The sequence below is a fragment of the Myotis daubentonii genome, chromosome 2 (genome assembly GCF_963259705.1).
Source record: "Myotis daubentonii chromosome 2, mMyoDau2.1, whole genome shotgun sequence".
NCBI lineage: Eukaryota > Metazoa > Chordata > Mammalia > Chiroptera > Vespertilionidae > Myotis > Myotis daubentonii.
The window spans coordinates 2,021,976-2,048,763 of NC_081841.1; the positions used below are offsets into that span (position 1 = coordinate 2,021,976).

A 26,788-nucleotide genomic window follows, 5' to 3' on the forward strand; every position below is an offset into this window, starting at 1 on the left:
GAGGGGACCACGGGGACTCAAACCTCCTAGAATGGGTGTGAGAACCCAGCAAGCCAGTGCAGGGATGTGCTCAGCGGCTCCTGCGTGTACAGTGAGCGCTCAGGAGGTGGGCTCATTCCCAGCTCTTAGGAGTGTGTTTGTTCAGAGGAGGGTGATGAACTCTCAAGGGTATCTCGGAGGGCTTCCTGGAGGAGGTGACACCATGACTGAGATTGGAAGGATGGGCAGGAGCTGCCCAGACTAAACAGGACCATGAGAGAGAACCTTAGAAGGAACAACAATACTTACTGTCTTGAGAGCGTCTCGCAGCATCTTGCGGAGGGAGTCAGACTGTGTGCCGGAGTCCAACAGAGAGGCCCTGTCCTGGGGACACCCAGAGCCCAGGGGAGCAGCCTTTGAGGAAATGTCCCCTAGGGGGTCCAACAGAGAGAGGAGCCCGGGTTTGGGGCCTCAGGGGAGGTCTGGCAGCCGGTGGAGGTGCTGGTGGAGGAGGTCACCATGGAGGGAGGTGCTGTGTGGGGCCCTGTGGGCTCCCCTGGGGGCACGGGGACATAGGCCAGCGAGTCCCACCCGCCCCCTCCACCCCACCCTGTCCCAGAGCCTCATGCAGCCTGTGGGGAGCCCAGAGCCCCAGCTGGGGATCTGGGCTGATGCTCTGGGTAGAGGGTGTGGCAGGGGAGGGGAGGGGAGGAGATGGAGGTCTTGGCCGTGGGACTCAGACCTTCCGTCAGCTCAGGATTGGAGGGGCCCAGAGTGAGCCCTCTGGGTGCCGCCTGTGGCCCGTCCCTCGGCGCTCCGCCTCTCTCCCGGGGGAGTTGGGGGGGCTTTGGCTGGCTCCCCGGAGGCCTCCATTCTTCATGGCCCTGGGTCCAGCTTGCATAGGGCTCACCCCCACCCCCCAGCAAGGGGACAGGCCGGGCGCCCTCCCTTGTCAGATGAAACCCCGGCGCAGGGCTCCCTCAGCCTGATGAAAGGGTCATTGTGTGGTGCAGGCCGCCCGCTGGCCAAGGACAAAACCACCGTTTGTCCTCCTTCCCTGGCGCGGGGCTGGGGCCTCCCCTTGGGCTGGCCGGCCGGGTGGGGGTGGGCACAGGTGCGCTCCCTCTTCCCTTTCTCTATCTCCCCTGTCTCCATCACAGAACTGCTCCTGGCGTAGGCCCCCTCCCAGTCCTGCCCCGACCAGGGCATCCTCACCCCTCAGTGGGGGCCTGAGGCTCCAGCCAGCCAGCCGTTGGAATAGAGGTGGTGAGCTCTCTGGCCCTGGAGGCATGCAAGCGATGCAGGAGTGGGTCCTGGGCCTCCGCGCCAGCCATGCAGGTGCTGGGTCCACTCCACGGAGAAGGTTGCTGAGCCCCGAGGCGGGTCCGTAGCCTCAGGTGCAGAGCCCAGCACAGGGCAGGTGGCCGCTGAGGCCTTGGGGCGCCGGGAAGGGCTGTCGGGGCTGTGAGGGGCAGACACTGTCCCTGGGCAGTGGCCACGGGAGGGAACAGGAGGAGGGATCCCCGAGCCTGCCCGCCGCCCGCCCAGCAAGCAGCTCCGGGCATCAGCTGGTCTGGAAGAGCCCTTAGCCTTCCCGGCTCCCGTCCCCATGACACCCGTGGGCCCTCACTTTCCGGACCCGCCCCCCGCAATGCACTGCTGTCCCCGCGCCCCGCCCCCCGCCCCTCCGCCTCCAGGTCAGAGGTGCTCCTTGCACTGAAGGTCCTGCTACTCTGGGAGGAAGGGCCCGGAAGGGGGTGGCGGCTCAGCTGACCTCCCGGGAGCAGACGCCGTACCGCCGGGCGCCCAGGTCGGAGCTGAGACGGGCTCACGCTGTCCGGATGGTAAAACATGAAAGGCCCCTCTGAGTGGGATCCGCCGGAGCAGCTACCCGGCCGACTGGGGACCGGTCTGTACTCCCCTGCGGGAGCGGCCTTGCAGCGGCCCCTGTGCCAGGTGAACACCATGGGCAGAGCTCGCCGGTGGAAGTGGGCAGCCCCGCCTTCCTTCCCACAGCAGGGCCCTCACCCTCTCCTGGAAGGTGACCTCTGACCTGCTCCTAAAGAATGTGCCGGCCTGGTCGCGTGGCTCCGGGGTTGAGCGTCCACCTATGAACCAGGAGGTCAGGGTTCGATTCCCGGTCAGGGCACAGGCCCGGGTTGCGGGCTCCATCCCCAGTGGGGCACGTGCAGGAGGCGGCTGATCCATGATTCTCTCTCATCGTGGATGTTTCTCTCTCTCTCCCTCTCCCTTCCTCTCTGACATCAATAAAAATATATTTAAAAAAAAAAAAAGAAAGAAAGTGCTGGAGAGAAGGATGGCGTTCCTGGCAGAGGGCTGGGTCGCAGCCAGTTAGAGTGGGGTGGGCGGTGGGAGGTGAGGGCGGGTGGTGGGGGGCAGGTGCCCTGGGCCTGGGGGCCGAGGGAGGGAAGCTTTTAATCAGGGCACGATGGGCAGCTTTATCCTGGGGACGGGGAGGGGCTGCTCCTGGGCGGGGCTCAGAGGGAGGGGGCTTCAGCCAAGCAGGAGCTGGGCTGAGGGCTGTGAGATCTCTCTGCGCCCCCCGCCCCCCCCTGCCAGCGCTGATGAGCAAGGCCTTACTCCAGGCGACAGCCCTGAGGCATGCGGGGTGGACGCTGGGTCCCTCGCTTCCTTTTTCCTTCCCATCAGCGCCCACCGGGAGCCAGGCAGGGGGCGAGGTGTGGTGACTGCTGGGAAGTCCTCCTCATTGTCCAGCTTCTGCCCCAGGCGAGGGCCTTGCAGGGGGCTCCCTGCCCCCAGGGTGCGGCCCCCACGGGGTGGTTCCCGGCCCCTCCCAGAGAGGTGCTGCGAGCCAGGGTTTGCGGCCAAGGCTGAGTGGGAGCCCAGAGCGACCCCTGGCTCGCCTCCCTGCCTTCCTTCCAGGGCGGAGATTCCTGCAGGGGGAGGGGCGGGAGGGCCGCCAGCGCTGGGAGAATGAGCGCTGAGGAAGCAGGAAGCGGGGAAGGCCCAGGGCTGTCCTGCCCTTGGCAGTGATGCCGAACCCCTGCCAGGTGGTTGCGTGGCCTTGGACCAGACACTGCACCTCGCCTCCAACGGGGGCTGGGGCGGGTGGGAGGGGCATGGCTGAGTGTGTGTGGGGGTGTTCCGAAGGTCCTGCCTCATTAAGCGCTCACCACCTGGTTCAGGTGGTCACACCCGGTGCCCAGGGTGGAGCAGGCTGCCCCTGAGGTGGTGAGCTCCCTGCCCCGCAAGGCATCCAAGATAACATGGTTGGCTGGGGAGGCCCTGGGGGCTCAGAAATTCTCAGAAGGAAAAGCCCATAGCGCTGAGGGGCGGTTTGGGGGTGCAGGCCTGTGGTGGGGGCGGGGGGGGGCTCATACTCTGCTCTGAGCACTGCGTGGCCCATGCAAGCCCCGCCTTCATCTGTGCCTGGTGGGGGACCCTCCAGTTCATGGCCACCCTGCCGGCGACGCGGAGGTGACTGCTCGCCATCCGCTGCCTGCAGGGGCCCGGCCCCCAAACCCGCCTCAGACCGTGGCCCAAGCAGCCAGGGTGGCAAGGCCTGGGCGGCCCGAGAGGTGCCCGTGGGCCAGGGCCCTGCCCGTGTCTTCCCTCCTGTCCTGCCCTCGTGTCGTCCAGAGTCTGTCCTGAGGCTGCAGGCTGGCCATCCTGGCCACCCTGGCCACCCAGGCCTGCAAGGCGCCCCGCGTCCCACAGGTCCGGGCACCAGGGCCAGGGCTGGGGTCACAGTGGCCCTTCTGTGCCCGGGGACGAGGAGAAAGGCCGGGTATAGGCCTGGGGGAGGTCTAGGGCCCAGCCCCGGTCAGGCAGAGCGGCCGGCCTGCGGGCAGGGGCGCTGACTCCCAGCCCTCAGCAGCCCCTGCGGGAGCCGGTAGAGCCGCATCCAGGCTGGGATGGGGGACAGGAGTAGGAAGCCGGGCCTGGAGCTTTGCCTGGCTCCGCAGGGGGTGTTGTAGGTCCACGAGGCCTGAACCCGGGCATTCGCGATGGGCCCTGGACACCCAGCAGAGGTCCGGAAGTTTCTGAGGTCAGGGTCAATGTCTCGGGGTTACAGTGATGGGTGAGGCTCTGACTCCACAGGTTTAGCAGCTGGGGCTGCTCCTGGAGTGGAGGACCCCTGGCCGTCCTTGCCCCTCTCCAGCCGCCTCAGCCCACCCACGCCCCCTGCTCACGGCCTGCTTTTGCCCAGCCTGCCTGGTTCTCTCCAGGGTGGAGTCCCAGGTGCCAGGCCAGGCATGCCAGCTCTGAGGGGAGGGCGGGCTGGCGCTGCCCGCCGGGCGCAGGAGGGACGGGCGGACGCTCTGCTCTCTTCCCCGGGAACACTGCGGGCAGCAGCGAGCAGAGCTGAGCTGAGCGAGGGCAGTGGCCTGAAAAGGCTGTGGCGGGCGGAGCCACCAGGGAGCCTGCGGGCAGGAGACCCCGCCTGCGGCCGGGCGGTTCTCCCCATGGACAGATGGGCAAACGGAGGCCCAGAGGGGCCAGTGAGAGTCAGCGGCAGAGCAGAACTCGCACGCAGGACCCCAGGCCAGACTGTGGAATACAGCTCTCACTATGCAGATGGGAAACTGAGGCCCAGCGGCACCTCTTCCTGCCTCCAGGCCTCTCTTGCCTCCTCTAGGGACACCCTCGTCCCTGCCCGCCACCCCGTGCCCGTGGCCGGGTGTGCCCTCAGCCTGCTTCCTCCTCTGGAGGCGGCTGGGGAGGCCCCTTCTGAAGAGCCGTGGGGGCCGGGATGCCCCTCAGCGAGGTGGGCCTTCTGGCCTGCTCCTCCCCCGAAAGCGAGGCCTGGGTCTGGGCAGGTGAGGGGACAGGCTGATGGCCCGGGCGGGCTGCGGCCAGGCCTGCCGTCCGTACTCACGTCCCTCCCCCTGTCCCCCCCCCCCCCAGGGCCCAGGCCGGTGAAGGGAGCGCCATTTGCCTACAGAGGGCTGATGGGTCCCTGTGATCAGAGGAGAAAACCGAGACTTGCTCGAACGGCCTCGCGTGGCCTTCCCGACCTCTGAGATGTCCCTGCGCCCCACAGAGCTGGGCCTCGAGCCCCGGGGTGGGGGGGCGGCAGAGGAGCGCACTCGGGGGTCCAGACACGGGGCAGGCGTGAGCGCCCGGGCCCTGTCCGGCTCCGACCCCTTCTGTCCCTTCTCTCCTGCTCGTTCCGCAGAGGCGGCTGCGGGGACCCCCGCTCCCCCATTCTGGCTCTGACTCTGTGACCGGGCTGGGGGTCCGCTGCACGACCCAGGCCTGGGAGACAGGCTTCTCCCCACGCGGCCGGTGGGGCAGCCCTGCACCTGCGGGCGCGGGCGTGGGCGCGGCAGGAAGTGGCCCGGGGCGGGCAGGTGCCGCCTCCGGGACTGCGAGCACTTCCTGGACGAGTGGACCGCTGGCCTCCCCGGCTGATGCGGATGATTAGAACATTCCTCAAATATTTCGCCCGAGGATGCCCAGGAGGAAGGATTGCACAGCTCCCGGGGCAGAGTGTGGGCTGGAGGAGCGGGGGCAGCGGCCGGCGCCAGGGGTGGGGGCCGGAAGGAGGCTGGGCCTGGGCCCCAACTTGGCCAGCGTGCCCCCCTCTCACAAGCAGCTGGGGTAGGGGTGGGGCTCACGTCCAAGGCCAGCTCCGAGCCCAGCGGGGTGCTGGGCCATGGGGGGGATCCCTGACCTGGGAGCCCACAGCAGGTGGGTGGACAGCCCTGGCCCCAAGTGGTGCGCAGAGAAGCGGGAGGGGTCCAGCACAGGGTCCTCCGCCCCGGGGCCTCCGAGGAGGGTCCCTGCGGGAGAGTGGGGTCTGGGAGGACCGTCAGCCGTCGGTCAGCCTGGGGCCCTGCGATCTGCCGCCCAGGGCTGTGGCAGGAGGGAGCGATGAGGAGTGTGCTGCGGCCAGCCTGGCTGACCCCATGGCCCCAGCCACTGTCCTGCTGGGTGGGGAGGGCAGGCTGGGCGTGGGCGGTGCGGCCCAGAGGGCAGGGGGCTGGTGGGCTGCCCCTGGGGATGGGGAGGAGGGATGGGGGCAGGTGCCCAGGGGCCCCTCCCAGTCCAGGGGAAGGGTCTGGGGTGTTGAGGCTCAGAGGGTGCATCCAGGTCGGGCTCCAAGAAGAATGGGAACCTCCTCCCCCTTGGGGTGCTGCCTGGCCCTGGCCTCAGGACCTCCCCCCCCGCCCCCGCACTGGGGGCCACAGGAGCTGGTGCTCAGTCCAGAGAGAGGGCAGAGGGCGCGGGGCCAGGAGGGCCGCCCGCGTCAGCTCTGTCCCGCAGTCTGTGGTGGCGGTGCCGGCTCTGCGGCCTCCTGGCGACAGGGCGGCCCGCCTGTGCCCATGGATTTAAGCCCTGCGGGCGGATCCCATGGCTCCCGGCCTGGGAGGCTCCTGTCAGGTCCCGGCTGGCAGGGACATCTCCTCCCTCTGGCTTCTACACAGAATGGCACAGCTTGTCCCGTCCCTGGCAATGCTGGGCCCAGTGCTCAATGGTCGGTGCCCACCAAGGGCACCTGGGGCGGCTTGACCCCATGACCCCGTCACCTGCTCACCCAATGGGAAGTGGGGACGAAAGCGACCTTTTTACTGACCACAGTGAAGGTGGGGCGGCCGGAGGGCCACCCAGTCACCTGCCCGCCAGCCCGTCTCCCTGAGGTGGCCTCGCTGGCCGGCCTGCTCCCCGAGCGACCTCTGGAGCGTCTCCAGCAGCTCTCCCAGCAGATGGGGCTGAGGTGTCGCCTCATTCTGCTCCTAGGCCCGCCTGTCAGCCGTTCATTCAGTTGTTCCAGGGGGACCCGCCCTGCACAGCACACAGTGGGGGTGAGAGGGACCCGCACCCTGGGCCGGCCCTTGGAGGAAGCGTCCACCACTCAGCCCCGGGCCCGCGGGTGCAAGGCGGGGCCTCCTTCAGGAGCCCCCAGAAGGGCCCCCAATGCAGCTGGGCCCCGAGTGCAGCCCCTGCTTCCAGGCACCAGCGGGGGACCTGGCTCTCCAGATGGACCAGTGACCTCCCCCCCCCCACTATCTTTGAGCTCAGGGACGGGGTGACGAGGCGCTGACCAGCCTGGGCAGAAGGTGTGGTCCCAGCCCCCGCTCCCCGCTCCCTTCTGAGCTACTTGGCAGGTGGCTGGGCCTCTCGGGACGCCCGGTTCCTGTTGTGAGGGACGCACATGACTCCTGTTATTGTTGTTATTATTATTATTTGTTGTTGTTGCTGCTGTCGATCCTCACCGGAGGATATTTCTTCCATTGATGTTTAGAGAGAGTGAGTGGGAGGGAGGGAGGGAGGGAGAAGCATCAATGTGAAAGAGATGTTTCCCGCACCCACCCCAACGGGGTTGGGGAACGAGCCTGCACCCCAGCTACGTGCCCTTGACTGGGAATCAGACCCTCGACCCTCCAGTGCCTGGGCTGGCGCGCTGCCCACTGAGCCACACCAGCCAGGGCTGCTTGCCTCTCCTCTTAGCCCAGACTCCAGCGCTCTGTCCTAGCTGCTGAGTGCTGAGCAGCACGAGGGATTCAGGTTAGACTCCCGGCTGCCGGGACAGGCTGGGAGGGTGGTGACCTCCTGAATGAGGCCGGGCACCCCCTGCAGAGATGGGGCACAGAATGGCTCGATGCTGGATGCAGCTGAGACGCTGGCTCCCCGACCCGGCCCCGCTCTGGGCCTCAGGTCCCTGACGGCGCCGTGGCACGGATGTTCTTCCCAAGGATGGCGGTGGTGGTGGGGGTGGGGTGCTGCCCTAGGAGCCCCCAGCGGGGCCGTGGCAGGGGTGGTCTTAGCCAGAGCCCAGAGCTGTCGCCTCCCAGGCGCTGCCAGGGCCTTGGGGAAGGGGACGCCAGCAGGTGGGCAGTTCGGCCGCAGGCCCTGAGGGCTGGGCAAGGCGCAGCCTGTCAGCCCCACCTGTGAAGGCCCCCCCACCCCAGGCTCTGCTGTCTCCATCCTCCTCCTCGCCCCGGGAGCCACTGAGCGGCCCGTCCCCTTTACTCAGGGTTCACAGAGCTGAGAGCTCGGGGGACGGGCGGGCTACCTCTGCGGGCAGGCGGCCAGCCCCCAGCAGACCAGCCGGGGAGGCCTTTTGATCCCGGGGTGTCTGAGAGCCTGGGTTCGGGTTGCACTCCTGCAGGGGAGCCCCTAGGCCAGGCACACACAGGGGAGGCACGGGGCAATGATTTTAAGGTTCATGTCGCATTTCGAAAGCGTCTTTTTGTAGGAAACCTTGGCGTTGCATCCCCGCCTCGTTCTGCTGGCCTGTGCCTGTGTGTTGCAGCCTTGACCTTCTTGTTGAGGTGCAACCTACACGAGGTGGGTGCAGATTTCGCGAGAGGACAGGGGGTGCCTGCTTCCCTCTGTGGGCACCTGTGTGACCATTACCAGCGGGGACAGAGAACATTCCGGAACTCAGCAGGCTCCGGCCCCTCCCAGGGGGGCCTCCCACCCATGGGGACACCAGTCTGACTTCTGCCTTGAGGGGAACTGGGCCTGGTCTACAGCCTGTCCTGTCTGGCTTCATTGGTTCAGCGTGTCTGGGAGGGTCACCCACGTGGACACATGTCACTCATGTGGACCTGTCACCACGGTGTGAACGTGTCACAGTTCATCTGTCGTTCTCCGGGGGCGGCCCCTGCAGGGCGGCTCCCCGCTTGTGCCGGACACGCGTGCATGGCTTGGGTGACACAGACTCAGCTCCTTGGGGTGTGGACTCCGTCCAGAGCGAGATGCGGGTCGCGAGCTGGTCCAGGCGTGGGGTGCAGCGCGACGTGGGCCCCGCTGGCTCCAGAGCTGCCGGGGGAGGCGTCAGTCCCCCCGGTGGACACACCTGCTCCCCGGTCCCCACAATGGCTCAAGGAATGACAGTTGGCAACGGGCCCCCAGTCTCAGGCCCCGAGGGCGAAGGCGGGCCCCCACTGGTGACCTCTGGCCACGGGCCAGCTACAGAGAGCTGGTCCTTCGAATCGTGTCCTCCGACAGCAATGTGAGGCAGCAGGCCCGACTTCCTCCCATTTCACAGAAGTGGAAACTGAGGCACAAAGGCTGAGAAACTTGCCTGAGGCCGCACAGCTAAGAAGGGGCAGAGCCAGGTCCCCAGCCCCGCTGGCGGGCACCCGTGCCTACACTCCTCACGCGGCCCCGCGGCTGCCAGGTGGGGAGGCTGGCCTGCTAATGCCACCGCGGAGGCCGCCCTGTGGGCCACTCCTGTCGCCTGGTGTGGCCACCTCCCCTCCCCCTCCCCCACTGGAACCGCCTCATCCCCTGGGGACGCTCTGGCTGATCTGTCTTCCCTGTTGTCCCCTCCTTGCACGAAGCCCTGCTGGCCCCGTGCCAGGCCCTCTGCTGGCCTCCGGCCTCTGGCCCGAGACTGGAGTCCTGGCCCGGGCCCAGGGGACAGAGCTTCTTGTCTGCCGGGCCCCGAACCCCTTCTCCGCGCTCCCTCCTCCGAATGGCCCTGGCCAGGGGCGAGGGACGTTTCCGGACGTTCCGCCGCGTCCCCTCCCGTGTCCCGAGGCCGCTGAGCAGTGCAGGGGACGAGCCCAGAGCAGAATTTTCCATGGAAAAAGTCAGCGACTGAAACAGGAGCCCCTGCCCACCTCTCCGGGTGCCCGGGCCACTCGCGACGTCCTGCCAGCCTCTCCCGGCACCTGAGCGGCAGCTGCGGGCGGGAGGTGCCCAGAGGGTCCTCCCCACTTTGGGGTGAGAGCCAGTCCCCTTGCGGGCGGCGTGCTGAGCGCCATAGCGCGCCTCACCCAGAGGCCAGTTACCCCAGGGTGCGCCCGCCGCCGCCCGGGAACCAGTTATCTGGCTGTGAGGTGTTTCCATCCCCACCCCACGCCAATGGCTCCCTCCGGACAGCCAAGCGGCCCTTATCAGCCGTCCCCTCCCTTCCAGGCGGAAGGAAGAGTGTGGGCAAGTCCTGGGTGTGGCGGGGCCAGGCCTGCCTGCGAGGGCAGTGGCCAGCCCGCGGGCACGCGGGGCTGTGGGGGAGAGGGTGATGGGGCGGCCAGCAACGGCTCCGACCTCAGACGCCAGCAACGACAGTGTCCACAGCCCTGGACGAACTCAGGAGTGTCCGGGGCACTTCAGCCGGGGAGGGTGTCAGCTGTCCTGAGATGGAAAGGGGGCGTGGCTTCCACTCCTGGCTGACCTCTCCTGTCTGTAAAGCACCTACTACGTGCAGTGCTTGGAGCCACAGCGCTGCGTCCACCTGACTTCTGGAAGCGGAGCGGCTCTAGGCCTGGCTGTGTGGCCGCGGCGGGACCCGGCCTCTCCCAGCTCCAGGCGGCACCCCGTGACATGGGGATGGCAGGGCTCTGCCAGGAGAGGCCCGAGGCTCAGAGCAGGGGAATTTAAGATTGTGGGGGACGAAACCCCACAGTCTAAGGAAGACTATTCGAAGTTATTTCTGAGTTACCAATCAGATCTGATTATTCATGCTCCTGTGACTCTTGTGCGGTATATACATATACACACACACACATATATATATTTAATATATTTTCATTGATTTCAGAGAGGAAGGGAGAGGGAGAGAGATAGAAACATCAATGATGAGAGAGAATCATGGATCGGCTGCCTGCTGCACACCCCACACTGGGGATGGAGCCCGCAACCCAGACATGTGCCCTGACCGGGAATTGAACCGTGACCTCCTGGTTCATAGGTTGATGCTCAACCACTGAGCCACGCCGGCTGGGTGCGGTGCCTATATTTCACCCGTACGTAATCTAGCACTGGCTGGGGGGTGACTGGGGGCTCCCATCCCCCTCCTCATCGCCTCCCCCGATACCCCAGGGAGGCATACAGTGGGTACAAGTGGGGCACCACATGGGCAAGGCCCATCTACTCTCCTCCCCCCAATCCCACTGCGGCCGGGTGTAGAAATCCCGTGTACAGATGGAATTTTTTTAAATTGTGGTTAAAGACACGTTACATACAATCGGCCCCTTTCACAGTGTGAGAGTGAACGCCCAGTGGCACCGGCGCATCCTCGATGTGCAGCCGTGTCTCTGTCTAGTTCCAGAACGTCTCTCATGACACCAGGTGGAAACCACGCCATGAGATGGGGCAGGCGCTCCCCCCCTCCCCCCCGCCCCTGGCAGCCACGGATCCCCCTCTGTGCCTGTGGGTTTACCTTCGCCGGGCGTCTCACCCAGACGGAGCTACAGGACGTGGCCTTTCGTGTCCAGCCCCTTTCACGGATGTGATGTTCCGTGGTGCAGCCGCGTGGCCGTGTCTGCACTCCCTTCCTTTTCATGGCTGCGTAGTATTCCATCCCACGCCATGCGGACCACATCCTGTTTGTTTGTTTGATCCTCACCTAAGGATGTTTTTCCATTGATTTAAGAGAGAGAGAGAGAGAGAGAGAGAGAGAGAGAGAGAGAGACATCGATGTGAGAGAGACACATTGATTGGTCGCCTCCTGCACGCGTCCTGACCAGGGCCTGGGCCAGGGAGGAGCCTGCAACCGAGGTACGTGCCCTTGACTGGAATCGAACCCGGGGCCCTTTGGTCTGCAGGCCGATGCTCTATCCACTGAGTGACACTGGCCAGGGCCACATTGTGTTTATTCCTTCATATGATGACGGACACGTGGGTGGGTCCCGCCTTTGGCTGTTGTGAATCGCTGCTGTGAACGTGTGTGCTCACGGTCTCGCTGGAACCTTCCGCTCTTGTGGCTGCGTCCCGTGGAGTGGAGTCGAGGGCCGGGGCCTCACCATCTCCCACTCCCACCAGCGAGCGCGAGGTTCCGGGGTCGCCACACCCGCACCAGCGCGCGGTTTTCCGTGGCGTTGAGCGAGGCCACGCCGGCGGGTGCCACGCGGTCCCGGCTGCGGCTCTGATGCGCGTTTTCCCAACGGGAGCCATGTTTACAGGCCTCCCGCCTGCCGGCTGGCCGCTGGCTATCTTTTAGGAGAAATTCTCTCCAGTCCTTCGCCTGTTTTCAAACTGGACTGTCTGTCTGCTCCTGAGCTGTAGCGGCTCTTTCAGACGGAGTCTTTAGTATGTACTCACTCACCCACCTGTTTCACAGACACTCGTGGGCAGCGACGCAGGGCCGCCCTGAGGCCCCAGATGCAGCTCGGACTGGACGCCGCCCTCACGGCGGGGAAGCTGGGCATGGGCCCCCGGCGTGAGGCAGGGGTGAGGCGCGTGCCCCTGTGCGAGTCCTCAGCGCCGGCCGGAGGGTGTGCGCCAGGGGGGCTTGCACTTGGGCCTGGAAGGGAAGGAGCATCTGCCAGACAAAGGCAGCGGCAGCGGCAGCCCAGGCCGGGGGGCCAGCGCCAGCTTTGGGGGTGGGGGCCTCAGGGCCAGGTCCCCGGAGCCCCCAGTCCCAGGCAGCGGAGCCTGGCGCTGGGGCTGGGCTGTGAGCCGGGAGAGCATGGTTGATGTGGGCGTTGGCGGCAGCAGGGTGGGGTGGGCTGCCTGGAGGCGGAAGACCAGGGCTGCCGTGATCTGTTTCATCCCCCAGCACCCACCCCAGTCCCACTGGAGTCTCCCCAGGAGACCGGCCGCCCCAGCGCCTGCCCCAGCAGGGGTTCCTATGCCGGGGCGCTCGGAGCGGGCAGCGGGCAGCGGGCTTGCGCGGGGATCCGAGGCGGCTCTGACCTGTGGCCTGGAGGCGGGTGCCAGGCAGGGTTCCCATCCGTCTCAGTTCCCAGGGTCGGTTTTCGGAGGATCTACAGTTACTCTGGGCGAATTCCCCGGATTCCAGCCGCTCCCAGCCTCGCCGCCCAGAGGCTTCCTCCACGCCAGCCTCCGCTCGCTGCTGCCCATTGTGCCCGTGGGAGCCCGGGGGGCCTGGGCCAGATTAGCGGGCGGGCCGGGCGGGCTGTGGGGATTGGGTGTCGGTCTGGCGTCCGGGTCCCAGCACGTGCTGTGGGCTTGGGCCACACGGGGACTTTCCAGGCGGCTGTGGGTGCCGGGCTGCCCCCCCAGGAAAGGGCCGCAGGCCGTGGCAGAGGACAGGGCCGTGGGCATCGCTTTGGGGGCCCCTGGGGCTCCCCCGCTCCCACCCTTCGGCCCTCACTGAAACCAGCTGTCGCCTGCACTTCTGCCGAGCCACGCCCCTCCTCCAGCGAGCTGTCCCTTCTCCTCCGGGCGCAGCCTCTGTGGACAACAGCTGGGCGATTCCCCAAAAGCTAAACAAACTCCCCGATGGCCCAGCAATTCCCCTCCCGGGCGTGAGCCCCGAAGAACGGAAGACAGGGACTCGCACAAACACCCGGCCCTCAGGGCGGGCAGCCCTGTCCCAGCGGGGAAGGCGGGGCCGCCCAGCTGTGCTAAAGGGGCGGACGGAGGTGGTCTCTCCAGACGGTGGGACGTTACTCCGCCTTGAAAAGGCTTGAAACACTGACACCTGTTACCAGGTCACGACCCTTGAGAACACAGCACCCCGTGACGCTCCGTGAAAGGAGCCAGACTCAGGCCCAGGTCGCGCGAGCCTGTCCCTCTGCGGCGTCCGCACGGGCAGAGCCGCGGGAACAGGCGCAGGTCTGTGGCGTCGGGCTGGAGGAGCGGACGGGAGTGCCGGCTGAGGGCTGGGTGGCCACGTCTGGGAGCTCCGTAGAGGTGGTGGTTGCACAACACTGTGAATGTGCTGAACTTTAAAATGTTTAACTTCATGTTATGTGACTTTCACTTCATCAAACAAACAGTCACGCGGATAGCAGCTCGAGCAGGAGCCTGAGCCTGTCAGGTGCCCTCCTGTCTCGGCCCAGCTCCCCGAGGATGCCGGGAGAATTGGCCAGGGCGCCCTCAGGGGACTGCTCTGAGTTCTGAGCACAAGCTGCCCCGCCCAGCACACAGTAGGTGCTCAGTTCATGTCAGCGCCTGTTTCCTTCTCTGAGGGCACCTCGCCATCCAGAAACGAGAGAGTAGTGGCAGCAGCCCTGCCCCCTCTGCTGTCCGAGCCTGGGTGGTGGAGGTGGTGACCGGGGAACAGGTGTCTTATAACCCCATTCCATGGATGTGAAAACTGAGGTTCAGAGAAGCACAGCGCCTTCCCAAGGTCACGCACGGCCTGCGGCTGGAGCCAGGAGGTGGTGGGCTTGGCTCCCAGCCGGGGCTCCCTCGGCAGCCTGCCTGGCCCAGGCACCCCGGGGGCCGGCCGGGAGTTGGGGTGTGCTGCTGGGGGCGGCTGTGTGCAGACCCGAGGGGATGAGCGCAAAGCCCGAGGGTCCAAGCTTCCTCTTGACGCCTGGGGCTTGGGACTCCATGTCCTGCCACGTGCTGGTCCCTGCGTCTGGGAGGTTGGGAGGGCAGGGTGCGTGTCAGTGGAACGGGCCCCTGGGGGCGGCCCTGCCGCCGGCTCACCTCGCCCCGTCCTCTCCCCGCCCGCAGAGCGCTGTCATCCGTCGTGGCCCTCGGAGCCAACATCATCTGCAACAAGATCCCCGGGTTGGCCCCGCGGCAGCGCGCCATCTGCCAGAGCCGGCCCGATGCCATCATCGTGATCGGGGAGGGGGCGCAGATGGGCATCAACGAGTGCCAGTACCAGTTCCGCTTCGGGCGCTGGAACTGCTCCGCCCTCGGGGAGAAGACGGTCTTCGGGCAGGAGCTCCGAGTAGGTAAGGGCACCTCCCGGCTCGCGGGACACCGACATCCCGGCTTCGGGTGCCGGGGCCAGGCCGCCTGCCCCCTGAAGGCCCGGCCGGACCCCGCCCCCTGACCAGTGACTCCGCCACAGCATCTCCCGGGCCCTTGTCCATGCCTGGCCTGGGTGGGACCGGGACCCCAGGGAGACCCAGACCGGGCCTGCCCCAGGGACCCTGCCACATCTGGGACGAGGGAGGCGTTGCCGGGAGCCAGCCCGTGGGAGGGGATGAGGGTCCTCGCTCTGGGCTGTGGGCTGGGCAGGCTGGTGGCGGGCAGTGTGGGGCAGTGGTTGGAGGCGCGCCCTGCTGCTGGGCGGCTGTGTGTGCCCAGGACCTCCACGCCTCCCCGCCAGCCCCCGGTCTGCACTGCTGTTCCCGGAGATGGGGTGACAGTTGTGGATTCCACGTGGGGCTGCGGGGGCTTGGGGTGAAGGGTGCCCAGCCCACGGGAGCTGTGGTGCCACGGTCCCGAGAGTGGAAGGGATTCCAGGCAGAGGGCAACGCGATCACACGTGATCACACATGATCACACGTGCGCGGGATGCTGGGGTGTGACTGGTGTGGGGACACGGAGGAGTGTGTATGTGGAGTCAGGACTTGGGGGTTGGGGGGAGAGGTGCTCCTCCACTTCCCTGGGCAGGGGCAGCTCAGGAGGCAGGGGCGGCATGATCTCTGCTGGCGGTGCCGCTGCACGGTTCACGCCGTGTCTCATGTCCTCACAGCCCTGGAGGCTCCATCGTGCCCATTTCACAGGCAAGGGGACTGAGGCCCAGAGCGGGGCTGAGAGGGGAAAGTGTGACTTCCAGGTCTGACCTGGATTAGAATCCAGCCGTGTGACCTCCTGCCGCTCAGGGCTGCTGAGGGCAGCCGTTTCCTCATTTGTAAAATGCGCTCCAAGAGAGCAGGGCTTCTGCTGGGCCCGGGGCCTCTCCTCGCGTCTGCACACAGTCGGTGCCCCATAAACTGCTGCTGACTGAGGGAGGGGGCAGTCACACTGCACCCCGGCCATCGTGAGGGTCAGGTGGGGAGAGGGGTACCTTGGGGTGCAGCACCGGGCATGCAGGGGCGCCTTTGCTCTCAGACCGCAGCCTGAGGGCACAGGTGGGCCTTGGAACGTGTGGGCACAGCGTGTCTTTCCGGTCCCAGAGAGCCAAGCGCCACAGCTGCTGGGACCCGGGCCAGGCCAGAGCTCTGCAGGGCTTGGAACGCCGGGCATGAGCTGGGGTGGCGCAGGGAAGAGCTCCCCGGGGCCCCTTTGCGGTGAGCAGCCTGTGGGTGGCACCTGGCACGGCCGGGAAGGCGGCCCGCCCCTCCCTGGGGCCCCACCACCCAAGTGCAGCTCCTCCCTCCAGGTGCCAGCTGGGGAGAGGGGGGCTGCCCGCCCATCCAGTGCAGGGCCAGGTGCCCACTCCTGCCTGGCCCTGGCCCGGAGCTCCGGGCTGTGAGGCAGCTGCGAGCGCCCCACGGCCCAGCCGAGGCCGCCGAGGCCCCAGGCAGCTGCACCGTCGCCGGCGGCTGCAGGTTTGCCTCGCGGAGCTGGGTTCAGATCCCGCGTCCGTTCTGGAGCCCCTCGGTGCCTCGCTGTGCAGGCGGGCAGGGGGCGTGGTCCCGTGGCCGGGCCGAGGGCCGTGGTCACCAGATGGGGTGAGAGAGACGTGGCCCCGCTGAGCCTGCTCTTGGTTGGGGCTGGGCCCAGGCGGGGATTCACATTCGGTGCCTCAGTAAACGCCGGCCGCCTCTGGCCGCCTAAGTGGCCGGAGTGGCATTGGCCGCACCAGTGACCTGTCCCCACCCAGGCCACCTGCTGTGAGGATGTGGCCCTCAGCTCCCTGGTCCTTCTAGGAGCCCAGGCCTCGGCCCAGCGGGGGTCTGGGAGGGTCCGCAGCTCTGGCCGCAGGAGGGGCAGCCACAGCCAAGGACAGGCTGAGGCAGGCGTGGGGTGGGGAATAGGGTCGCCCCTGCCTCCAGGGTGGCTGCTGGGTGTCTTCACGCCCTGAGCCCCGCAGCGCCGGCGTCTTGGGCTCTGCTTCTGGGGAGCCCGCCTCGGAGACCCCCTTCGATGAGCCTTCCTGAGGGAAACCTTTGGCCAAGCTGCCCACCCCCATCCCATTCCTCACCTCCTCTCGTTCCCGCCCTTCGAGGCCAGGCCATGGTGACCTCTGTGTGGCTGAGTGACCCCTCTTCCTTGGCTGGGCCCCCTCGCTGGCTTCCTCTGTGTCCCCGCCCCTGGGCCCCGCTCCAGTCTGCGCTCCCCGGGGCCAACCCATGGGGCGCCCTGTGGACGCCGCAGCAAGCTGACCACGGGCCTCTGGCTCGCACACTCAGCCTCCTGCTGCTTGCGCCCCCCACACCCAGCCTCCTCCCCCTCCCCCGCCCCCGCCCAGCCCACCCAGGCATCTCAGCGGTAACCTGGTTACTCCTCTGTCCACCTCTGCCCCGTGCCCCCTGCCCACCGCGGGGCCTGCCTCTCTGGCCCTCCCCGGGCAGCCTCCTCCCACCCAGCCCCAGCTGTGCCATGTGACTCCCTCCACAACCTGCAGTGGCTCCCTATTGCCCAGGACACAGTCAGCTCCTCAGCTTGGTGACTGAGTAGCCCTGCCCGTCTCACTCCTGCCTCCCTCCTCTGCCCAGCATACCAGCCCCTTCCCTCCTCCTGGGCCACCTTCCCCTCTGCCCTGCTGGCTTCCCCAGGGGCCACACCTTCTCATGCCTGCCTGACTTCCCTGTCCACAGCCAGGCCATAGTCACCTCCTCATGCCCCTCCTCCCGCTCTCAGCCCCAGGTCAGCCCAGCACCGGCCCCGAGCCCGCACTGCACTCTGCCTGGGCTGGGGGCTCCCCGCCCAGGCGAGGCCTCCGCTGGCATCCTCCCCAGAGGGCCTGGTGCGCTGGAGCTGGGCTGTGCTCTGTGGGCAGCGGGCTGGGTGCTGTGACGGCCCAAGCCAGCGCCTGCTCCTCCCGGGGCCAGCGGCTGGGCGCTGGGCATCACGAGCAGGGAGCGGGCCGAGGAGCGAGGCATGCGGGGGCTCTGGGCACGAGATGGGAGCCGGGCCATGAGCTGGCAGGCAGCCGGGGGCACTGTGGGAGCAGCCACTCAAGCGGTGACCATTAATGATTGGCCCCAAGAGGGGGAACGGCCCGGGTGCGGGACGGCCCCCTCGGGCCTTGCCTGTGACCTTGGGCCATGCCTACATCTTGAGAACCGAAGGGAACCCCCTTAAGGGGGCACACCAGCCCCTGTGCAAAGGCCCAGGCCCTCTTCCGGCACCTGTGCCTCCAGGGCCGGGCACTCACGACTCCATAGCAGCTGCAGCTTCCTTGTGCCCGCGCTGGCTCTGCCTGGGCGCCCGGCTGCTGGTGGCTCTGGCCCCTTCAGCTGCTGTACACGGTCCCCTCCTGCCTGTGGCCTCCCTGTGCCCACAGGCCTCTTTCCTCATCGACTGAATGAGCTAGAGGTCCAGGCCCCTGCTGGCCTGTCTCTTCTGGAAATGAGCGTGTGTGTGTGCGTGTGTGTGTGCACGCATGTGTGCACGTGCATGTGTGTGCGTGCATGTGCGTGCGTGCATGTGCGTGCGCGCATGTGTGCACGTGCACTGTGGTGAATGTGTCCCCAACTCAGCTGTCTTCATGAAGTAGGGGAGGGCAGAAAGGACAAGAACTGGGGGTGAAGCTTGTATTCCAGGGACACCTGCTAGAAACTCAGGGCCCCCAGGCCCCCGAGCAGGGCAGGACATTGCTAACAGGCCTCGTATTCGATTCAGGACTGTGGCCAGGGCTTCCTGGACAGGACGGCAAGTAAGGGGAGACCTGAGGGCAGATCAGAGTGACTCAGAGGGCCTGGGTGAGCACGGGAAGAGGGCTCCAGGTGGAGGGGACAGCATGAGCCCAGGCCCAGGGGCCAGAGAGCTGCTGGTATTACCCAGGAACCGTGGGAGCCTGGAGGGCGAGCGGGAGGGGGAGCGGGAGGGTGCAGAGACCCGAGGCCGGAGGAGGGGGCGGGCAGGAGCGCCATGGCAGGTGTGAGTGCTGGCTGCCTGGCAGGCCTGGGAGGACTGCCCCGCCCCCGCCGGAGCCCTGGGGACCCACCTGCGTGGGCTCCGACCCACCCCAGCGGCCATGGGACACCGCGTCCCGCCCGTCATGTGGCACTCAGACATGACCAGGCATAGGGCCGCCCTAATCCCGGCTCACGTGGCCGCCCCGGCCGCTGTCTCCGTTCTGTTTGCTCCGTGGCTGAGATCTGCGTTGGGAGCCAGCCCTGAGCGCCGCAGCCACACACAGTAGGGGCTCACGAAGCTCCTCCAAGCCGGCACAGGGCACCACAGAGACCTAGACCCTACGGAGCCGTGAGCTCCCCACCCCTGAGGCCTGGCTTCCTGGACAGTCTGAGGTCGCAGGGTGACTCTGAGGCAGGGCTGGAGGCAGGGGCCCGGGAAAGAGAGGGCGACCCTGGTCCCGTGCGCCTCCTGTGCACCAGGGTGCCTGCCCGGGGTCCCCAGGAGGGCCGGGGCTCCAGGCCGCAGGTCCACTCTCGGGCCACTGGGAGCACTGGGCTGTGGCACATGCAGACTGGACCGTGCACGAGGGTAAGATTCCGGAGACTTTGAAAGAGAAAAGGCAAGTGAAGTAGCTCTTTAATAGCTCATGGCTGACGCGTGGACACGGTGCTGTTGGCTAGATGGGCTACACAGGTGTTACCGGGGGACGTTCCCCCGGTATTTCCACCTGGCGTGGCTGCCAGGAGCTCTGCAGTGGCTGCCAGGGCCGCCCGCGGCTGGCGCCGTCAGGAGCTGCCGCCTGGCCACGGGGGGTGGAGATTTGAACCCCGACTTGACTCTGACTCTCCCCGGACTTCCTCCAGCTCCCCTGCGGGCGGAGGTCGCTGGCCAGCTGCTTTCTGGGCAGCCCTGTCCCTGAGCGGCCTGGGCAGAGAGTGCCCGCCCTGTGCCAGGCCTGGGAGAGGTGAGAGGTGTCGCCAAGGCTCGGGATCCCTAGGGGGGCGGCCGGGGCCGGGCTCAGGCCCTGGGTCTGAGGGAAGCAGGTCTTTGTCCTGTCTGCCCGGTCACTGCTGACCCCACCCCGGCCTGGGGTCCTGGCCTGAGGCAGCACAGAGACGTCTGCGAGGCTCGGGGTCCAGCAGCCGGGGCCCCAGGACAGCTGGGCTCGAATGTCAGCCAGGGGACGTCCCCAGGCACCAGCGGTTTGAGCCTCTCCTGCCTCAGGACGCGGTGGGGTCGGGGAGGCCGGGCGCTGGCCAGGGTGGAGGCTCCGGGACAGGACATGGCCCAGCTCAGGACACAGACTTGGGGTTCCATCCATGTCGCCCCTCGCCGTGCGGCCCAGGGTCAGCTTGCACCTGAGGGGGCGGCTCTGAGTGCCCGTGGCCTCCCCACGGCGGCACAGGAGCCCGAAGGTCAGTGAGCCTTTGGCCAGCTGGGTGCCGGGCTGGGCGCGGCTGCCCCCTCACGTGGGCCCTCGCAGGCCACCGGGACCTGGTCCAGGGCGGGAATTTCCACCCTCGCTGGCCGGGTCCAGCAGGCAGGACAGGCTGTGGGCGGCTGGCCCAGGAGGGGAGAGGGTACTGCCATGGAGGCAGCCCCCCGGCCAGCTGCCCACTCCCACTGTGTGAGCTGGGGCACGGCTTTGCTCTCGCTGGGCCTCAGTCTCCCCAACCGGACCAGGGGCCGAGGCTGGGCCCAGACTCCGCCAGGACTTGGGGTCTCTCCGCAGAATGGGGGCAGGAAGGCCCTCACCTCTCCAGTGCCCACACCAGGGTTCTGCCAGGGGTTCCTTGGATGGGGGTCTGGTCCCCTCGGCCTGGCCCAGCCCTGACCACAGCCGTCTCTGAGCCCCACGCCTGCGGCCACCCCCCACTTCCAGCAGCGTCGCTCACTCCCGCCCCACTGCGCACCCATCACAGGAGGGACACTGAGGCCACGAGGGGCCAGTGCCTGCCCCGGGCGCCCTGGGAAGAGCCCAGGTGTGACCCCCGAGGTCCAGCTCTGCCCTGGCCAGCCAGGCGGGGCCACAGGCCTGGGGGCAGGGGCTCTGGGCCACCTGTCCCCCAACAGGCGGTGGCAGCTTCTGCTGAGAGGCCAGATGCGGGCGGTCAGGAGGGCAGGCGGCCCGAGGCTGACTCCCGAACAGGAGCCCGGGCGGGTGGGGCTCCTGGACGCGGCCCAGCTCAGGCCGGGCCCCGGGGTTCCGGTCCAGGTCGCCCCTTGCCATGTGGCCGGGGGCCAGCTCTCCCCACTCCGGGGCGGGCGCTCCCCGAGCCGGGCTGGAGCGCGACCCACCTGCAGGCTGCGCGTGAGGACCTCGCTGGGTCAGAACAAAGCCCGGGGCGGGCGTGCCGGCGTGCCGGGGCCTGGCGGGGCTCTGCCCGCTGTTTGTGACGACGGCCGGGCTGGGCTCGGCGTGGAGACACTGACTCAGCCCGCGCTGGGCGGGCGGGGCCGGGCGGGGCCGCAGGCAGGGACAGGGGGTCAGAGGGACAGAGGGAAAGTCAGACACCGAGAGGGGAGGACGGAGGCCAGCAGCACACACACGCACACGCACACACATGCACACACACGCACACACATTTGCATGCACACATGCACACACGCACACAGAGACAAGAGTACACACACGCACACACACACATGAGCACACACGCACACACATGCGCGCGCACAGACACACACATGCATACACATGCACACAGACACGAGTACACACACGCACAGACACACATGAGCACACATGCAAACACATGAATGCATAGACACAAGCACACATGAGCACACACAGACACACACATGAGCACACATGCACACACATACATGAGCAGACACCCATGAGCATGCACACACACAAGCAGACATGCGTATACACACGCGCACAAGCATGCACACAGACACACAGAGAGACACACACGTATACACAGACACATGCACACATATGAGCACGCACAGCACTAGCGTGGCCTTCCCCCGCCCTCGCTGCCCTGGCCCAGGGCCTAGGTCGGCTCAGCGGATAGTCACAGCAGCCAGGCGCTCCTGCACCTCCCGGTCCCTGAGGCCTGAGCCCTATGTGGCTCTCACTCACTCACACTGCGATGCACACCCCCCCACCCCCCATTAGCAGGTGTAGAAACAGCCAGCCTGGCCGTCGCTGGGCAGAGTGGTCCAGGGCTCCAGGCTGCGGTCCTTCAAGTGCCCAAATACGGACCTGGGGCCTCGCTAGGCCTGAGGCACCTCTGGGCTCGCCTGACCCCCACCTCCCAGCCTGAGCCCCGACTGTGCTGGGAGGCAGCTCAAAGCTGAGGCCAAGGGGCCAGGTGGGGGTGTGGGCAGCCGAAAGGGCTTGCTGGCCCCGCCCTGGGTCCCTGGGCTTCTGTCCCAGCTCCTGTGCCCCCCACACCTGGACTTGGGCACTGTACCTGCTTGGCTGGTAATACCAGGAGCTGCCTGGGGCTGTCTCCTGGCCTCCCCGGCCCGCTCCCCACCTGTGCACTGCGTGTGGATGGGGAGGGTACTGCCCCCCACTTCTAGGCTTGTGGGAGCTCATCAGCCAGCAGCGTCCTCCTGGCCGGGCGCAGGCCTGGAGGACTTGGGACCCCATCCTGCCTGTGGCCCTGCCCCCATCAACCCAGCACCCCACCCTGACCTGCTCCTCAGGAAGATCCCTCTGACCAAGGCTCCCCACTACACGGGCCTCACCCCGTGGTTTCTGGGAAACGGAGGCCTGGGGAGCAAAGGACTGGGCCAGTGTCACCCAGGAGCCCACCTGGGCCCGCCTTCCCCTCCCCTCTCACCCGTCCACTGTCCCACGTCTGGCCTCCTCCTCCAGGCAGGCTGCCAGTACTTCTTACCTTGACGCTTGTCACAGCCTCCCAGGGGTCTCTGCTTCCACCAGGCCCACCCTCAGCCCGAGGGTCCCTTTCAGTGTCAGTCACCGCAGCCCCTCCAGGGGCTCCCCACCTTCTTAGAATAACGTCTCAGATCCTCTCGGGGGCTCCGCTCCCACCGCTCTCTGCACAGATGGTGAACGGAGCTTCATGCCCACACGCGAGTCACATACCACACACGGGCTCTCCGCAGCTGTGCACATGTTTGGACATCCGTGTGTGGGTACCTCACTCATTCTCTCTTCAGGGCCTTAGCATTGCTGTTCCCTCTGCCTGAATGAACACTGTTCCCTGTGCCTGCGCATGGCTCACTTCTCTCAGCGTTCAGGACCCGCTGCAGCATCCCTTCCTGGGGTGGGGGGGGAGCCTGGCCATCCTCTGCCCCGTCCCTGCGGACACCCTGCCATGCCCCCTCCATGGCGCTGAGCGTGCCCCGGGCCTGCACCCTGTGAACCGCCTCCGGCCCACCCCCTGGGCTGCAGCGGGTCAGTCCTGCCCGCCGTGTGCTTGGTCTTAGGCTCGGGGATGGGTGGGGCTGAGGGCCTCACCCCCGGGCCCGGGGGCTGGGTTCGGAGGGAGGGCTGTACTGGGTGCTGGGGACACACTGGGTGGTCGCAGAAGGAGCGAGAAAAGGAAGGGGTGCGAGGGCACAGCCCCCGGGCTCACAAGCAGGCCTGAGCCCAGGCCGGTCAGGAGGTGGGAGGCAGCGCCGCGAGGCTTCCCTGTCCTGGAGCCTGGCGAGGGGTCTATGCACAGACTTTGGGGTCCCGGGTCAGATCCCTGCTCTGGGGCTGGCCTGCCACGTGACCTCAGGCCAGTCGCCTGCCTACTCTGAGCCGCGCACCCTAACTGCGAGGGGGGCGGTGCCTGTGAGGGTTTAAAGCGAGTAGGACAAGCTATGTGCAGTCCCCTAAAACCATCACATGCTCTGTTTTATCACAGCTCTATTGAGACCTCACCCTCATACCGCACCACTCACCGATTTAACGTGTGCACCAGTGGTGTGGCGTGCTCAGAGTGTGCAGCCGGCGCCACAGTCCATGTTGGAATCTTTTCATCTCGTTCAAAAGCAGCCACACCACCTGCTTTCTGTCCCCGTGGGCCTGCCCGGTCCCGACATCCCGTAGGAATGGAATCATGTCACACGTGGCCTTTGTCCGGCGCCTCTCGCTGAGTGTGCGTTCCAGGCCCACCCGGCGCGGCCTGGCGCAGCTCCCTTCCTTTTCGTGGCTGAGTAATATTCCACGGTGTGGACGGACCACAGCTTCTCTGTCCGTTCTCCTGTTTCTGGACGTGGGGCCGTTTCCAGCCTGGGCTATTGTGGCTGAAGCTGCTGGGAGTGTGTGTCCAGGTTGTGGTGTGGACACGTGTGTCGTTTCCCTGGAGAATGTACTGAGGAGGGGCTGCTGGGAACCATGCTTTGCGTGTGAGGACCTGCTGAGCGGTTCCGCAGCGGCCGCAGCGTGTGGCTGCCCCGGCAGTGTGCGGAGGCCCGATCCCGCCACCTCCTCGCCCCGCTGCTCACTGCCCGTCTGTGTTTCAGCCACGCAGCAGGGGTGCTGTGCGCTCTCACAATGGTTTTAAAAAAAATTTTTTTTTTTTTATTGATTTCAGAGGGGAAGGGAGAGGGAGAGAGAGAGAAACATCAGTGATGAGAGACTCATTGATCGGCGGCCTCCTGCACGCCCCACTCTGGGGATCAAGCCCGCCACCCGGGCCTGTGCCCTGACTGGGAATCGAACCCTGACCTCCTGGTTCACAGGTCGACGCTCCGCCACGGAGCCACGCCGGCCAGGTGGGGTGTTCATTTGTATTTCCACGAGGGCTGATGACGCTGAGCCTCTTGTCACGTGCTCCATGCTCCGTGCACATCTCATGTGGAGAAACGCCTGCGGATCCTTTCCCAGTTTTAATTGGGTTATGTGCTTTTTTAGTGCTGAATTGCTAGCACAGAAGATGCCAGTTTTCTTTTCTTTGCTTAAACAAGGGCAAGCTCAGCTCGACAGGGAGGCGGGGTGAATGGGACTGTGGCCACGAGTGCGGGCCGGCCCACGGTGCACACGCCGGCGACACTCACGGGAGCCACATTTGTGGGTGAGCCCAGCGACATGCCCGGGACACGCGCATGGGGACTCGTGTAGAGGTTTACACACATGGATGCCCAAATGTGTGCACACTCACGGAGAGCCCGTGTGGCGTGTGGCGTGTGTGTGGGCATGATGCTCAGCTCAGCCACCCTCTGTGCTGGGCCCGTCTGCCACATGACTTGGCCGGATCAGGGCCATTATCCTCATTTTGCAGGTGGGGAAACTGAGGCCCGCAAAGGCCTCTTTGTCGGTCTGGACTTGAATTCGAGGTTTCAGCCTCTGAGTCCCCTCTCTGGGAACATGTGACCCCAAACCTGAGTCATTCTGGACTATCAGGCCTGGGCTGCCCCCACTTCCTGAGCTGCTCTGTGACCTCGGGCAGCGTGTGCCCCTGCCAGGAAGGGGGCTAGGAGTGGAAGTAGCTCTGAGTGGACAGGGCACGGGGCCCCTGGCATGGGGGAGGGCAATGGGCTCTGTTCTGCCCAGGCCCCCGCTGTGCTTGGGCGGCACCTGTCCCCTCCAGCACCCGCTCACAGAGGTCAGCCTGGTCCCCGCGTCCTCCTGGAACCAGGGTGAGGGGATGACGGGAAGGCTAGGCCCCTCTTCCCGGGAACGGGTCCAGCTGGCATCACAGAGGGCTGGGGCAGGGCGGGGCCAGGTCTCTTCCCTCTGGGCCTGGAGCCCATCAGGGCAGCGAGGGCTGATTTTGAATGACCCACAGGAAAGAGAGGGCGGAGCGGGATGGTCCCCGAGTGGCCCGGTGGCCTCGGTTTACCCACAGGCCGTGGTCCCTGAGGGCTCTGCAGTCCTGCTGTTCCGATGTGTGGAGGGGCGGCCGGGGCTGGCTGGTCAGCTTCAGGAGAAGGCTCGGCTGAGCACAGAGGGCACCGGGCCTGTCCCGGGGGCCCAGCGGGGTGCCTGGTGGTCGCCGGTCCGCCCTGCCCTGCTTCCCACTTGGTGAGGGTGAGGGGTGCCCACTTGTCCTGTTTGTCCTCAGAGCTGCCCCGGAGCTGTGGGCTGGGTGAGGATCTCCAGCCCTACCTGGCCGATGGGGACACAGGCTCAGGGAGGGTGTGTGACCTCCGTGGGGCCACACGCAGACGTGCTGGGGGGGCTCTGATGCCAAAGGGACCCCGAGGCCTCCTGAGACCAACGTGCACCCCAGGACAGCTGCTGGCACCAAACAGACCACCATGCTGCCTTCCGCCAACTCCCTGCCCCGTCGCCAGACACACCTGTGGCACCTGCCGCCGCCACTGCCGCCTGGAGCAGACCGTTCCGGCCTCCAGCCTCAGTGTCCCCTGTGACGTGGGCTCATCAGGAGGGTCTGTCTCATGGGCTGTCGTGGGGATAGAAGGAGGTGGTGAGTGTAGGCCCCCAGCCCAGCCCAGCCCTGCTTGTGTTTGGGGTACAGGAAACAACATTGAGTTGGGGGTGCACTAAAGAGTCAGACGTGACCCCTGCCCACCACCCTGAGCCCCAGGGCCACCTGGCTAGAGCCCAGAGGGGCATCTCCTTCCAGCGGGGCTGCCAGGAGCAGGGCTGGCACAGCGGTGTGCAGAGCCTGGAGAGCCTGTGGGCGGTGCAGGCACCCCAGGCAGGGAGAGGGCCGGCGTGCACCAGCCCGTGGCAGGGCCCAGCTGGATGGTCTACTGGACAAGAGGGGTGCACCCTGGCGGCCAGGTGTCCATGTGGCCAAGCTGGGCTGCAGGTAGTGGTGAGCAGGGTCCGGTGGGGTTGGGCCTTTGGGGCTTGAGGTCATCTCAGAGGCCAGGGAGCCAGACAGCTGCTGAGCAAGGCCCAGGATCCGAGGGGCTTCCTAAGCCCTTGTGCCCGCTCCCCCTGGGGAAGTCGTGCAGGCAGCAACCTGCGGACTGGCTGGGCGGCCCCGGCGTGATTTGGGGCAGGACCCTCTCCCAGCTCCACGCCGGGCATGCTGACCTGGGCGAGCTCCGAAGACCCCGAGCCTGTGTCCAGGTCTGTACGGGGCTGTCGTGAGAATTAAACTGGATGAGTGTGCAGAGTGCGGGCGCACGGGAACCAGGACCTAGGGCCAGCCTCCTGGGTTCTCCCCTAACGAGGACTCCCTCCGTGCCCCCCCCCCCTCCCCTCGTCTCCATGGTGAGACAAGAGGGTTTGGCTCATTAAAACCAAATAAAAAAGGAATTATCGGGAGTGGCGGCCCGGTGAGTAAGTGATGAGTAACCGAGTCTGAGCCGGGTCTGGGCTTGGCCAGGTGGGAGCAGGCACTCAGCGAAGGATCCGGGA

The 26,788-nt window shown here is 66.6% G+C and overlaps 1 protein-coding gene across 2 annotated transcripts in view; it reads left to right on the top strand.

The window, feature by feature from the left end:
- The window catches only part of WNT7B (Wnt family member 7B), a 48,980-nt gene that overhangs the window by 7,985 nt on the left and 14,207 nt on the right, over positions 1-26,788 (top strand). The window contains exon 2 of one of the 2 annotated variants that reach the window (XM_059681393.1): positions 14,290-14,512. In XM_059681393.1, coding sequence (XP_059537376.1) covers positions 14,290-14,512 — 223 coding nt within the window. Of the gene's footprint in view, positions 1-14,289; positions 14,517-26,788 lie in introns of both variants that reach the window. The other variant, XM_059681394.1, reaches the window with a different exon arrangement.